This window comes from Pimephales promelas, chromosome 8 (genome assembly GCF_988280905.1).
Source record: "Pimephales promelas chromosome 8, fPimPro1.hap1.1, whole genome shotgun sequence".
NCBI classification, from domain to species: Eukaryota; Metazoa; Chordata; class Actinopteri; order Cypriniformes; family Leuciscidae; genus Pimephales; species Pimephales promelas.
This window is the reverse complement of record NC_142776.1, coordinates 821,694-837,500: the sequence shown is the minus strand read 5'-3', so window position 1 is coordinate 837,500 and position 15,807 is coordinate 821,694. Positions and strand designations below refer to the sequence as shown.

The 15,807-nt window shown below is 38.5% G+C and overlaps 1 protein-coding gene across 2 annotated transcripts; it reads left to right on the top strand.

The window, feature by feature from the left end:
* The first annotated feature begins 1,580 nt into the window (after positions 1-1,580).
* On the top strand, positions 1,581-14,977 carry cyth4b (cytohesin 4b). 2 transcript variants are annotated; one of them, XM_039656552.2, is made up of 13 exons: positions 1,581-1,721; positions 2,569-2,642; positions 3,564-3,628; positions 4,005-4,071; positions 9,577-9,695; positions 9,782-9,862; positions 9,943-10,055; positions 10,871-11,019; positions 12,696-12,807; positions 13,352-13,428; positions 13,506-13,577; positions 13,791-13,945; positions 14,386-14,977. In XM_039656552.2, exons 1-13 carry the CDS (start codon positions 1,709-1,711, stop codon positions 14,465-14,467), a joined length of 1,179 nt encoding a protein of 392 aa, XP_039512486.1. In that variant the 5' UTR covers positions 1,581-1,708; the 3' UTR covers positions 14,468-14,977. The 2 variants fall into 2 exon arrangements, with proteins under 2 accessions (XP_039512486.1, XP_039512487.1); XM_039656553.2 differs by lacking the exon at positions 1,581-1,721 and adding an exon at positions 2,299-2,441.
* Positions 14,978-15,807: the final 830 nt, after the last annotated feature.

Here is a 15,807-nt window from a genome sequence, read left to right as displayed (position 1 = left end):
TGTCTGTCCTTCTGTCGGTCTGTCTACCCTTCTGTATATCTGTCTGTCCTTCTGTCTATCTGTCTGTCCTTCTGTCTGTCTGTCTATATATTTTGGTACTGTATCTTTAAAATTGTTCATTCGTGTTTATTCACTTGATGATCGGTCACGACTCGAGCTGGGCGCCACAGCGATCTCACGACACATGTAGGCCTACAAGCGCCAAAACGGTATTTGTTATTTCAATTTCGTGATAAAATCGACATATTATGAGAGCAGAGAATTTTTTTTCATATCTATACCTGCTCTGTCTGCCGGTGTCAGTTTCCTCTCTTATTCGCGATTCTCCTGGTTGTGGATGTGGCGTGAGAGAGAGAGAGAGAGCGCGGGACCGTTGCAGCCCTCAGTTCTACAAACGGTACTTTTATTTATTTAATTTAGTGGAGAAATATATAGAATACTACGGAGGCGTGTTGCATTCACTTGAAGAAAAAAAATCTACTCTGATTTTCTGAATTACTGTAACCAGTTAATTTTTCATGGGGAAAAAATTGCTCTGTTTTTCTGTATTAATTAGTTAATTTTTCATGAGAAAAAAGTTTTTGCTCTGTTTTTCTGAATTAACAAGTTAATTTTTCATGGAATTTTTTTTTGCTGTGTTTTCTGAATTAATGAGTTAATTTTTCATGAGAAAAAAAATATTTTGCTCTGTTTTTATGAATTAATGAGTTAATTTTTCATGAGAAAAAAAATATATTGCTCTGTTTTTCTGAATTAATGAGTTAATTTTTCATGAGAAAAAAATATATATTGCTCTGTTTTTCTGAATTAATGAGTTAATTTTTCATGAGAAAAAAAGTTTTTGCTCTGTTTTTCTGAATTAACGAGTTAATTTTTGATGGAACATTTTTTTGCTGTGTTTTCTGAATTAATGAGTTAATTTTTCATGAGAAAAAAATATATATTGCTCTGTTTTTCTGAATTAACGAGTTAATTTTTCATGGATTTTTTTGCTCTGTTTTTCTGAATTAACGAGTTAATTTTTCATGGATTTTTTTTTTGCTCTGTTTTTCTGAATTAACTCGTTAATTCAGAAAAATAGAGCAAAAACTTTTTTTCTCACAAAAAATTAACTCATTAATTCAGAAAAACCGAGCCAAAAAATTTTTCTCATGAAAAATTAACCACTTATTTCATATGTGTGTTTATTTAAAAGCCTTTATTGCTTTGAAATTGCAAGGAAATTACACCATGATAAATTTCTGTGTCAAATACATACAAGTGTTTTGCAAATCACTGTGTGTGTGTAATGTTGTGCAAAAAGTGTGAAGCTGACAATGTGCTTACAGTTGTGCAAATCTAGGCCGGTGTTTTGCTCCTCGAGTGTAAGGTTTTGCTAATTGCGAGAAAAGTTCTAATTTTAGTGTGTAAGCAATCGGAAAAAACTGTAATTAACAGGTTCATCACAATCTTTCTGCTTCATTAATGTGTTTTCAGGGGACTGTGTGTTTATCACCAGCAGAGGGCCTCATCAGATCTCTCATCGTGTGTGTGTGTGTGTGTGTGTGTGTGTGTGTGTGTGTTGTTGTGTTGTGCTCCTCCTGCGGAAACTCTTGACTTCTGGTGTGAAACGGGTGTTTGCAGGGCAGGGCCGCTGATAGAGGAACTCATGAACATGAAGAACGCCTCACAGCTGTGATCAAACGGGAGTTCAGCGTTATAACACACAATGACCGACACAGGTAAGAGACCGTTTAACCCCAAATAACTCTCCCTCCATCTTCAGTCTAATTCACATTCAAGGTTTTAGTGGTAAAATCTGTATTTGCATTGCAGGCTGCTATTAATAATGTGATTATCAGTGGTGGTGGTTTATTTATCTGCACAACACCAGCAACTAGAGGTTAGGCTATAGATGGTGAAAGTAGATTTAACTACATATATATTTTTTTTAAATGTTTCTTGGTTATTGAAATTACGGAAACGTTACTTGAATGTTCTCTGAAAACGTTTAAAAACGTTAGATGAACTAAAAAAAAATTATTAAAAACCTGATAACTTTGAATTAACGCTTTAGTAATATTACAGGAAGACCTTTGTTCATAATCGTGAGAGAACCGATAGATTGAAATGGAAATCTGTATTATCAGCTGAATTAATTAAAATGAATGATCTTTATTTTATTCATTTCATATGTGCTGGTTTGATTTCGTTCAGATCAGGTCTCAGTTTGTGTCTGGATCTCTTGTGTCGTCTGTCTGCTGTTTAGATAGTCATGTCTGAAGTGAAACACACACACACACACACACACACACACACACACACACACACACACACACGCGCGCGCTCAGAGGCCCCTCACGCAGGAACCAACGGCCCCTGTGACACCAGGTTTCCTGTTTCATAAAGCAGAACCCGACGAGTGTGAGAAGCAACTGTAATCTGGGCATTAATGCCTGTCGGTGTGTATTGTGGACACACACTGCTGTGTTTCGGGACTGTAACCAGTGTTTTACATGTCAGATCTCTCTGGATCTGCAGCCACACACACTCGCTCATCTGACGGTGTGTGTGTGTGTGTTTCCTCAGATTTGACGGTGGAGGAGCAGATGGAGATCGAGCGGCTGAAGATGCACAAGCAGGTTCTGCTGGAGGACATCGAGGTGAGGAACACACACACACACACACACAGAACAGTGTGTGTTATATATATTGTTTATACCGTGTTGTCTTGAATGTTGTTGTCATGTGTGGATGCACCTTAAGGTTTGCTTATTAGTTTCATTGTGTAATATATGCAATGACAATAAAAGAAAATCAAATTGAAAACGTTATTTTTTGAACGTTCTTTGAATGTAACAAACGTCCACTTTTAAAAAATGTATTATCTTGGTTATTCGAACATTATGGGAACGTTACTTTGGATTGTTCTCTGAATGTTCTGAAACAAAAGTAACATTTAAGAAATGTTAGACGAACTGAAACGTTTTAGAACCTTTGAACGAATGTTATTTTTAGTTACCCGTCTTTGTATATATGTGTCCCTCAAATGTTCTGTTGTTTTGTCATTGCGGTTTCTTTTTCCCGTTCTTCTGTGGAAAAAAAGGAGAAATGGTCCAAAATAACCCAAACGCATCTTTCACATGTAATATTGGACTCGTGGTCGTGTTTGTGTGTGTGATTCTTAATGATATGCAGAACATGTTGATAACTTCACCGTTATGTTATGGAAACGTTAACGTTCCCTGAATGTTACAAGCATTTGGTTATTCTGAATTTGCATGAATTTGCATTCGGCTTCAGCATTACCTGTCAAATGATAATATGTCTGTGTAATACAATGTTCTGGTGTTTTGTCATGTTGATTTCTTTTTCCCGTTGTAACAAAAATACAAAAAAATGTCTTTAAAAAAAAAAAGCAGAAATGGACCAAAATAGCCTAAAAGACTCGACTTGTGTGTGTGTGTGTGTGATTCTTCCATCACATTCACAAGTGTATCATAGCCAGACACTGTAAAGGAAATCAAATATGTCTTTATTATGAAAGCAGCGTTTCTGACACAGGGTTTTCATTTTTCTGACAGAAACTGAAGAACCAGATTGAAAACGTGATGGCAGATATTCAGGATTTCAAGTCGGCAGAAGACAAGTGAGTGAACACATGAGTGATGATCTGAGAAAAGAGCTGTATTTATGCACTATTATTGCATTTATTCATTTCTGAATGTGCAGGTTTTTATATTTTATATATAACATTTTCCTTAATTTTTTTATTACATTATTGGCATTTATTACATTTTTTATTATTTTATAGTTTTTTAAAAATATTTATTTCAGATTTATTTATTATTTATTAATTATATTTATTAATTATTTTTATTAATTTAAAAAAATCAGTTGGTTGTCAAGGTAACCTTTAAAATTTTTGTTTAGTTAATTTTTTTCATGTGATATTAATATTGTAAATATTTTAAAAATAGTTGTAGTCTTAGTTTTGATTAAACGAATGATTGAACTGTGTGCAGTAAGATGCTGGAGAGGGAGAAGCGCTTCTGTAGTGGCAAGAAGAAGTTCAACATGGATCCTAAAAAGGTGAGATCTGGAGGAGTCAGTGATGATGATGATGATGAAGAAGATGTTTGTTTCCAGCGTGAGATGATGAGGGCAGTGGAACATCAGTCAGTCCAGAGATTAGCCACACACACACACACACTGTATGAGAGGGTGAACATGATTTCACCAAGTATGTTCCTGGATCAACTTTCCAAGACATCCGACATTCAAATTTAAACTGCATTTGTGCTACATGTGTGTGTGTGTGTGTGTGTGTACATGTTTTTCTATCCCGGTGTGGACTGCACACAGATTCATGGACACTGTGGACCTCAATTCAGAAAACAATTTTTTTTTTTTATATAAAATTGCAGGAAGTTTTATGTGACGGGTAGGGTGTGTGTGTGTGTGTGTGTGTGTGTGTGTGTGGTAGGTTTAGGGGTCGGGTTCGTGAGTGTGTGATGGGTAGGGTTAGTGTAAGGGGTATAAAATCCATTACGTCTATGGAGAGTCACAACAAATATAGCGAACCAGACGTGTGTGTGTGTGTGTGATTAACAGACTGGAGGTTGTGTAGGATGAAGTCCTCGGGTCAACACCTGAAATACTTTTGGTTTTCTCGTTCTGAGTCTTTGTGGTTTTGCTGCTGCATGTTAGCGAGGCCGACGAGCATGGAAAGAAATGACAGAGACACACGAATGTTTGATGTTTAATAAACACCACAAACACTGTCACAAGTCTATAACTGCACTGTAGACAACACACACACACACACACGTACACTTGCGTTCAAAAGGTTGGGGTCGTGAGACGTTTTAATGTTTCTGAGAGAGTCTCTTCTGCTCACCAATTTGATCATAAATACAGTAAAACAGTGTAATATTACTCCAGTGTAAATCGTCTGTTTTCTATGTGAATATATAGTTGACGTGTCATTTATTCCTGAGTTTATCATCATTACTCCAGTCTTCAGTGTCACATGATCTTTATGAGGAATATGAGGATCTGATGCTTCGTCTCTTAACTTAACTGGTCGGGAAGTTAGCGTCTAGCGTCTTTTCCAACGTTTTCAAAAAGCCTCTGATTGGTTAAATCACCTTGAGATGTTGTTGAAGCGCTTAATTGTCTCTCAGATGCAGTTCAGATCGGGTGCCTCGGCCCCGGCAATAAATGTCCTCACAGCCATAAGGAAGGAATCGTGTCTATAGATCTGGTCCTTAAAAAGTCTTAAAACGTCTTAAATAAAATTTTCGCTTTTTAAGGCCTGAAAATGTCTTAAAAGGAGGTCTTAAATTTCACGGACGGACCTTAAATGTCTTGTCTGATTGGTCATCCGTTTCTTTGTTTTATTTACAGACTGCGTTTACGAGCATTCATGCTTGGTTGCCAGATTTAAATAATTAAATCCCCAGTCAGAGCTTTTCTGTTAAAAGAACACGTTTTCTACCCGGTGTTGTCAACAGTATCTGGCAACCATGCTCGCGCGCGCGCTGAACTGGACAAAAATCGATTAAAAGTGGCAGATATTGTCCCTAAATGGAAAAGTTGTGCCTGCAGTCTGAGTGCAAGAGGGGGTACGGTTTTCTAAACAATTGGAGAACCACTGAACTGAGGAACAGGGATATGTAGAATTGCACAAATGATACTGCTAAAGAGTGCATTGTCAATACAGCTTGTTATCTTGATTCAAATGTCTCCATAAGCTTAATTGAATAGGCCTAAAGCGAAAAATTATAATGTCATTTTTTTGTCTAAAGACTACATAAAAAATAGCTACCAAAATTAATATCGGTAACTGAAGTTTGACTAAAAGTAATGACTAAAAGTTGACAAAAAATGCAATGACTTTTCGTCGACTAAAACTATGAAAGATAATATTACCAAAATGTGACTAAGACCAATAAGCATTTTTATCTGAAGACTAAGACTAAAACAAAAAGAGCTGCCAAAATTAACACTGTCGTGTCTTGCTGAACATTTTCCTTTTTTTTTGTGTCGTGGTAAAGTCTTAAATTTGCCTTTTAGAGTACTTAAAAAGGTCTTAAAAGTCATTAAATTTGCTGTTAAAAATGTGCAGATACCCTGTAGATGTGAGGAGCTCAATGCGTACACTTTTGAATATTACACAGTCCATCCCAGTGCTATAAAAGGCAGGTTTGTGAAGTGTCCGTGGCTGTTTACATGACACCGTTTTCAACTAAAAACGTAAAACCTTTTGACCGTTCATGTACACGACAACAGCGTTTTGGCCGCCTGAAACTGAAACTTTTGAAAACGGGTTTTTAAAGTTCAAGTTTTTGAAAACGATCTCTCTGTAAACAACAAAAACGCAAATCTGCAAATCACATGTTCGGTCTATATTGTTTCATCGCCATCTACTGGTCTGGCAGCAGAATACAGCGCTTTGGTCGTTTCCACGAATCCGTGTGAATAAGTGATCTTTTTGACGATGGTGTCGTCTAAACGTCTCCGCTTTAAAGGGATAGTTCACTTTGAAATGTTTTATCTTACCTCAAGGGCATCCAAGATGTAGGTGTCTTTGTTTCCACAGTATTTTCAATTTTGACATTTTTTAGTCAAACCGTTGTTGTCTATCAGTCACACACTGGAGGCTAAGGGGGTCCACCAAAGAGCAGCACAGAGAAGTCCAAATTAAACATGATTTAATGACTCGTAAATGTAAGTACACACTGATGGCCTAAGACACGAAACGAGCGGTTTGTGTGAGAAAACCAACAGTATTTATATAGTTTTTGCAACAGAGCCCCCAAAAGGGAAGGGCTTAGTTCAGTCGTTAAGATTAGACTCCTTGAACACAACTCTGTTTTTGCCTTTATGCTGAACCATGTGGTGGAGAATAAACCATGATCCTTCCTCTGTGGTATCAGAGTCTATTTCTGTTTCTCAAGTCTTTGTGGGCATGAAGCTAAAGCATGCCAACATTAGACAGCAGTGGTGTGGCGTAGTGCTTCACTCCATCTTCCATCAATCTGGTGGTTTCCATTTGATTTCTGATCTTGTCTGGATCGAATGACCAGTCTTTCACTTTTGTGGGGAATGCTTATCCTGGCAAGCCAGACCTACATCCATGGGCCAGTTGTTCTGATCGGATTTTGGTTATCGGATTGGAAATGGGTTGTTCAAAAGGGAAACAAGGAATCAGGGAATCCAATCCTAGTTTTAATCTGGATCAAACCTTCAGTTTGGGTTGTTCAAAACTTGTCAGTGGGATTTGGATAACTTTGATCCAAAAAAACAGGATTATCCTGATCCCAACAGAAAATGTAGTAAAACTTTAATATTTGTCAAATAATACATTTGTATCATTTAGTGTATACTTTTATTTATATTTTGCACTTGACTTGTGTAACCGTTGTAACAGTGATAAAGTAGACATAGGCTAACAATTAAGCTATTCAGTATAGTAAAGTAAAAAAAAAAAAAATATCTTGTCCCCATTTGTGTTTTTATCTCAAAATAAAAAAAACACTTACAGTGATTTACATAGCTGGTAGCCCACATTGTGATATGTTGTCCCATTTAGAGCACTGGTAATCTTGAAAACGGTGTATCTGGTCAGGGTGATCCAGTCCAATGTTGCTTTAAAAAACCGGCATAAAAGTATGACGGATTACCTGATCCTGGATAGGAAAAAATGGGATTTCCAAATCCGGATCATTTTGATCCAGATTAAATGTTTTGAACAACTGGCCCAAGATGTTAGGTCTGGGAACTCACAATTGGCATACCTCAATCCGAGGGGCGGGACAAACAGTTGTCTTTCACAATCCCTCTGCACGCGATAGGATAGCGCTACAACCAACCAGCGGAGCTAGTTGACATATTAAACATTTGCCAGATCTGGTCGTCAAAACTTCAAACACATCTTCCTTTTTTAAGAATGATTTAAGTGACTTCAGTCCTTCAGAGTCGTGGCCAAAAGCCGAGTTGAAAGACCGCTGTTCGTCAGCAGCATCTTCTTTGTTTTTAAGTAGCAGAGAAATCACCGATGGAAATCACGTGGAACCGTCACAACTCTGCTGTCGTTATGTTAAGCCCGCCCACCAACTCTATACACAATGTGATTGGCCTGACCTGAGTTTGGTTTTCCAGCGGAGAGTTGTTAAAAAGTTGCCGAATGGTTCCACTGACGAGACCAAACTCGTTGTGAACTGAGATATCATCATCGCAGCACGTCCAGTTTGAAACACCACTGGATGATGGCCAAGCACACACACACACACACACACACACACACACACACACACACACACGAATGCGAATTCTCCGCCCCTCGTCAGTATGTCTTTCACTCTTTTATTGATGTACAGTGTTTCATTGTGTGAGAGATTATAGAGAGTCCCGCCCGTTCCGGTCGACCACCATGGGACCTTATTTCGGAAAAAATATTGAATGGTAGTCAATGGCGAGAGACGACAAATATTTTGATCTGGTTTGAATTGTGCCCTGAATTACACATATGATGTTTGTCAATTTAAAAGATACATTTTAAAGTAGCCTAAAGAACGTCGCAGTTTGATGTAAAACCGTTGAGGTGTAAGACTGTGAAAATACGTAATTACAAAGACTACAAACCCCAAAGGCGCACATTTTCTCCCAATGAATGAAGTTAACTTTACTGAGGCTAATGTCTGTCGTTGTTTCTACAGTCTTACGTTATAATCGTAACGTTACGCCGTCATACCAGACTGCACACACACGAGCAGCGGATCTCACTCGTTGTTTCGCTTCCTGGGAAATGTAGTTCATAGAGCGATTTTCACATAAAACTAAATGTTACTCTTCTGTTTTATGACAAACTGCGACGTTTTTGACTTTCAGAATTATCTTTTAAATTGACAAACATCATATGTGTAATTGAGGGCAGATAAAAGATAAGTTGTCTCTCGCCATTGACTACCATTCATATTTTTTCCGAAATAAGGTCCCATGAGCCGGAAGCGGAGGGGCGGGGCTTAGGCTCTCTATTTGCTCCAAGTGAGAATGTTAGTGTGAAATTGAACACAGTAGTTTTCAATAAAAAGAATTTGCACAAAGCAAGCCGATCCACTTTTCCATGTTGATAAGAGCATTAAAATCAGAAAAAATAATGCGACAAAAAGAAATCAAGTCACATTTAAAATAGATAAAAATGTGCGAGTTAACTGCGACATTAATCGCGATTAGATATCGTTTGACGGCACTAATTAAAATAAACCTAAAATAAACAAGTGTTTTTTAACTGTGATTAATGTAGTCCATTTTTTAAATCGATCGACAGCACTAAATAATATAACACGCATCATATTTCTAATGCGGAATTCTCATATTCTGTATATTATATAAGCAAAAGTCAACCAGTGTATCAGTTTCTGTGATTTTGGTTTGAAGGGTTTAGTCTTTTCTTTAGTCATTCTGCAGAAAAGGGAAGTGTTGGTCTGAAGGAAAGCAGATGTTGAGCTGTGGAGGAAGTTGTGTGGATAAACTCACAGAAAGCTTCAGTGTTTTATCTGAGTGAACGGCTCAAACCGCTCTGTGTTTCAGGGAATCAAGTATCTGGTGGACAACGAGCTTCTGGAGTGGAAACCAGAGCGAGTGGCAGAGTTCCTGTATAAAGAGGAAGGACTGAATAAGACGGCCATCGGAGACTTCCTGGGAGAGAGGTGACTTATGAACCAAACACACACATCAGATCTGTGCATGAGAGTGTGTGTGTGTCCTGATGAATGCATCTCGATCTGATGTTTAGGGAGGAGATGCACCTGCAGATTCTCAAGGCGTTTGTGGATCTGCACGAGTTTTCGGATCTCAACCTGGTCCAGGCGTTACGGTGAGAACTCGAGCGCTCTACCCTTCACACACACACACACACACACACACGTCTTATCGCTCCTCTCTCCTGCTCCTCAGGCAGTTCCTGTGGAGTTTCCGTCTGCCGGGAGAAGCGCAGAAGATCGACCGCATGATGGAGGCGTTCGCCACTCGTTACTGTAACTGCAACGTCAACGTCTTCCAGTCCACAGGTGAAGCCTTGCATAATACATAATATATATTACACCCAATAATATTTGAGTATTTGAAAACAGAAACTCATGGAAGCTTGTTTCTGCCATGGAATAAACAATATTGCGTAATATTGGAATTTTGAGGTTTTTTACGTCTCGTAATTCAGTCTTTTATTTCTGGAATTAAAAAATTACAAAAATAATAATGACTTTAGGTCTCCTCGTGGTGTAAATCCAGCGTTTAATGTTGTTTATGTGTGTGTGTGGTGTGTTTAATACGCTGTAACACACACCGTGTGTAAGTTGATAAGAGTATTTCCTCCTTAAAACTGCAGTGAACCAAAGACAGTCTCAAAAACACGCTTTGGTGTTTCTGACGTCACAAACCACCTTGTAACCAATCAGATCAACGTGTGATCGACAACCAGTGGATCTCTGAGTGGAGGCGGGGCTCATTTGCATATTCATAGAACCACGCATACTAAATGAGGCAAGGGTGTCGAGTTACATGAACATGAAGACATTTTTTTTTTCAAGGAAAAAACATTTAAATATGTAATTTTGGTGATACAAGATACGTTTTAAGGGATACGATGATTGTTTACAATCTCACAATTCAGACCAATTTCTTCTCATGCAATTCTGACTTTTTTTTTTAACAAAATAACAGAAAAAAGTTTCAATTACCTTTTACATGTTTTATTTTATTCCATGGCGAAATAAGAGACCATTTGTTATGCATTCACAAATCTGTTAATTGGCCAAGCTGATGATCTCAAAACGCTTTGTTTATTATCAGTCTCTGGTAAAGTTGTGTTGTTTGTGATCCTCAGACACGTGTTACATCCTTTCGTTTGCCATCATCATGTTGAACACGAGTCTTCACAACCCCAGCGTGAAGGACAAGACCCCGCTGGAGAGATTCATTAGCATGAACCGCGGGATCAACAACGGAGAGGATCTTCCCGACGACCTCCTGACGGTGAGCAGCCAATCACAATCCTTCCTCACTGGTCACATGACCAAAATACTACACTGGAGTCACTGAGCACAAATAACAGCGTGGTGTTAAAGGGATATTTCACCCAAAAATGAAAATTAGCCCATGATTTACTTTCCCTCAAATCATCCTTGGTGTATATGACATTCTTCTTTCAGACGAATACAATCGGAGTTATATTAAAAAATGTCCTGACTCTTCCAAGCTTTATAATGGGAGTAAATGGCAGGATTTTTTGAAGTCCATAAAAGTGCATCCATCCATCCATCATAAAAGTGCATCTGTCCATCATAAAAGTGCATTCATCCATCATAAAAGTGCTTCTATGCGTCATAAAAGTGCATCTATCATCATAAAAGTGCATCTATCCATCATAAAAGTGCATCTGTCCATCATAAAAGTGCGTCTATTCATCATAAAAGTGCATCTATTCATCATAAAAGTGCATCTATCCATCATAAAAGTGCATCCGTCCATCATAAAAGTGCATCTGTCCATCATAAAAGTGCATCCGTCCATCATAAAAGTGCATCTGTTCATCATAAAAGTACATCTGTCCATCATAAAAGTGCATCTGTCCATCATAAAAGTGCATCTGTCCATCATAAAAGTGCATCTGTCCATCATAAAAGTGCATCTGTCCATCATAAAAGTACATCTGTCCATCATAAAAGTGCGTCTGTCCATCATAAAAGTGCGTCTGTCCATCATAAAAGTGCATCTATACATCATAATAGTGCATCTGTCCATCATAAAAGTGCATCTATCCATCATAAAAGTGCATCTGTCCATCATAAAAGTGCGTCTGTCCATCATAAAAGTGCATCTATCCATCATAAAAGTGCATCTATCATCATAAAAGTGCATCTGTCCATCATAAAAGTGCATCTGTCCATCATAAAAGTGCATCCGTCCATCATAAAAGTGCATCTGTTCATCATAAAAGTACATCTGTCCATCATAAAAGTGCATCTGTCCATCATAAAAGTGCATCTGTCCATCATAAAAGTACATCTGTCCATCATAAAAGTGCGTCTGTCCATCATAAAAGTGCGTCTGTCCATCATAAAAGTGCATCTATACATCATAATAGTGCATCTGTCCATCATAAAAGTGCATCTGTCCATCATAAAAGTACATCTGTCCATCATAAAAGTGCATCTGTCCATCATAAAAGTGCATCTGTCCATCATAAAAGTACATCTGTCCATCATAAAAGTGCGTCTGTCCATCATAAAAGTGCGTCTGTCCATCATAAAAGTGCATCTATACATCATAATAGTGCATCTGTCCATCATAAAAGTGCGTCTGTCCATCATAAAAGTACATCTATCCATCATAAAAGTGCATCTGTCCATCATAAAAGTTCATCTGTCCATCATAAAAGTGCATCTATCCATCATAAAAGTGCATCTGTCCATCATAAAAGTGCGTCTGTCCATCATAAAAGTGCATCTGTCCATCATAAAAGTGCATCTGTCCATCATAAAAGTGCATCTGTCCATCATAAAAGTGCATCTATCCATGATAAAAGTGCATCTGTTATGTTTCTTATGGGCTGAATTTTCATTTTTGGGTGAATTATCCCTTAATTATTGGACAGTAATGAGCAGCACTAACAGGAAGACTGAAGTGTGTGTTTCTTTTCATCACCACAGAATCTGTTCAACAGCATACGGAACGAACCCTTTAAAATCCCAGAGGATGATGGGAATGATCTCACACACACCTTCTTCAACCCCGACCGCGAGGGCTGGCTGCTCAAACTGGGTAAAGATTATGAAGTTATTATAAAGATTGACTGATTATGATTCACTACTGCAGACACATTTAGTCTAGTTTACGTTGTCTTTCATCGATTGGGTGTGTTAGTCAAATAGATTCTGCAAAAATCGAACAAAAATATAAAAATTAATGTAAGAATGTTCATGTTAAGTTATGAAAACCTAATTTCTGACAAACAGTCTAAATTAAAAAAACAAACAAACCCTAAACTTTTTTTTCTTGGTTATTCAAATGTTAATGGAACGTTTCATTGTATCATTCAAACATTATGGAATGTTACTTTTGAATGTTCTCTGAACGTTGTTACATTTAAAAAACGTTAGACGAACGTCCAACTGAAACATTCCGTGAACAATATATCAATGTTTTGGGAACATTATCAAAGATCGAACGTTTTATTAGCATTAAGATGGTTTGATTGATCTGAACTAAATGTTGAAATGAACACTAACTCCAGTTAATAAGTATTTTTCATGGTTAGCTCATGTGATCTGGTGTTCAGTGTTGCTGATGTGTAATCCGTCCGCAGGCGGGCGTGTGAAGACGTGGAAGAGGCGATGGTTCATCCTCACTGATAACTGCCTGTATTATTTTGAATACACCACAGTAAGAACCCTCTGAACGCATGAGTGTGTGTGTGTAAAGTGTGTGTGTCCGAGCTGATTGTGGTGTTTGTGTATCAGGACAAGGAGCCGCGCGGGATCATTCCTCTGGAGAATCTCTGTGTGAAGGAAGTGCTCTTTCCCCGGAAGCCGGTGAGACCCGCATGCGTTACACACTGAAGCCTAGCCTAGCGACGGCACGCGCGGATAATTCAATATAGAGCGATTCATCTGGTCCAATCCTGCATATGATTTATGGAGAACGATAATAACACTCAATAACATCAAACTCAGTTGCTGTCAGTAGAGTAAGGCATGCGCGTGTGTTGTGAGTGATGCTAACCTGTGACCTTTGACCTGTGCCAGTATTGTTTAGAGCTGTATAACCCCAACAGTCGAGGTCAGAAGATCAAGGCGTGTAAAACGGAGACGGACGGGCGAGTGGTGGAGGGAAAACACCAGTCCTACAGCATCTGTGCTTCTACAGCGGAGGAGAGAGACCAGTGGATCGAGTCCATCAGGTGTGTGTGTTTCTCCATATAATGGACTTCAATGGGGACCAAACGGTTCAAGGTCCAAATGAGAGTCTCAGTGCAAACTGTTCAAAGGACTTTAAACGATTCCAGACGATGAATAAGGGTCTTATCAAGCGAAACGAGCGCTCATTTAATAAATAAATAACAAAGTTTAAGTTTTATAAGCTCAAATGCTCGCCTTGCTGTTCTGTGATGCGCGTTCGTGACTCTCCTGTGAACGAATCTTTTTTCGAGTCATTTGGTTCATTTCGTTCGTTGATGAGTGAACAACTCCTTTAACTCCATATTGGATTGAGTACATCAGGTATGAATACGAGGGTGTGTGTGTGTGTGTGTACGGCGTCATAAACTGTCTGAACGCACGACACAAATCTGACCTATAACGTGTGTGTGTGTGTGTGTGTGTGTGTGTGTGTGTTCCACAGGGCCAGCATTACAAAAGATCCGTTCTATGACCTCGTGTCCATCAGGAAGAAGAAAGTCATCAACAAAGTTCCAGAGAAATGATCAGGACTGAACACAACACACACACACACACACACACCAGATCAGTGTTATGCACACGCAGGGACACATCTTCCTCTCCGGAAACCCCTCAAACACTCACTCCAGTCAGTATTGAAGAGCTTCACAGTGAGTGCGGAGAAGCTCAGGTCATTGCCTGACACACACACTCCGTTCATACGGAGATCTTTTCTGAGAGTGAGATTACAGAGACTCTTCGATGTTTCCGTCCACAGTTGCAAATTTAACTTGTGAAGAAGATTGGAATATCTTCTTCATATAAAGGGATAATTCATATAATATATGAGTGTGTGTCTTGATGACGCAGCAGATTTGATGGATTGTTTCCTACACACACACACACACACACTCAGAACAAACACATTTACTCTGATTGTTTTGTAGAAAATGTTTTTCATGTAAAATATATTTTGTATATATTATATATCCTATAAATGATTATAGGTGACGCATTGTACAGTTGATTATTTAATAAAGTTATTTGTGATCAGATGAGTTGATATATTGTCTTTGGGCCTTTCTAGTTTGAGCAGAAACACACATTTGAGCTTTCGGGAAACCTGACGTTGGTTTTCTTAAAAGAAGGAGCTCAGGGTTATTCTATTCAAACACACACTTTCTCTCACACACACAAACACACTCTTGCACACATCCTCACACACTCGATCAGATTCTGGACTGATGAAAGTCTGAAACGTGATCTCATAGATTTAGAGGAAGTGTGTGTAGAGAACAGTGTGTGTTTCAGAAGAAGAGAAATGCGAATCAAACGGGAAGAGAATCTTCCAGCTTCCGGTGGACAGGACGAGCCCGCGCGCGCGAAATCACCTCATCGCTTTCACTTCTCCAGGAACACGAGCGGGATGTGTCTTACACATTTACTTCATCTTTTTTTATCATATGAAGCTTTACTTGAAAAATATGTTTAATTATATAAATTAGATAAACCTTTTTATTTTTCATTTTTCAGGGTGCTAAGCCCTACTGTTTTATTTTTTGTAAGGAACTTAAGTCAGGACACTCTCAGTACTCTACATCCTGCAGCATGGTGGTTTCATGCAGGTCCGGTGGCAGATTCATGCTCATCTGAGGTGCTTATGATCCCAATCATCTCTAACCAGCAACACATGAGGAGTTTCTCCATCATCATCATCATCATCATCATCATCATCTGAGGCCTGAAACGCGTTCTGTAACGGACGGTAAGCTGAAGCTATCAACGACAACTGGACATTATTTAATGGTTGCATGCCATAGCTAATTATATATGCATCGTATATATGTGTTCACTTCCTGTTTAGAGCTGTTACAGTAAATTCAGC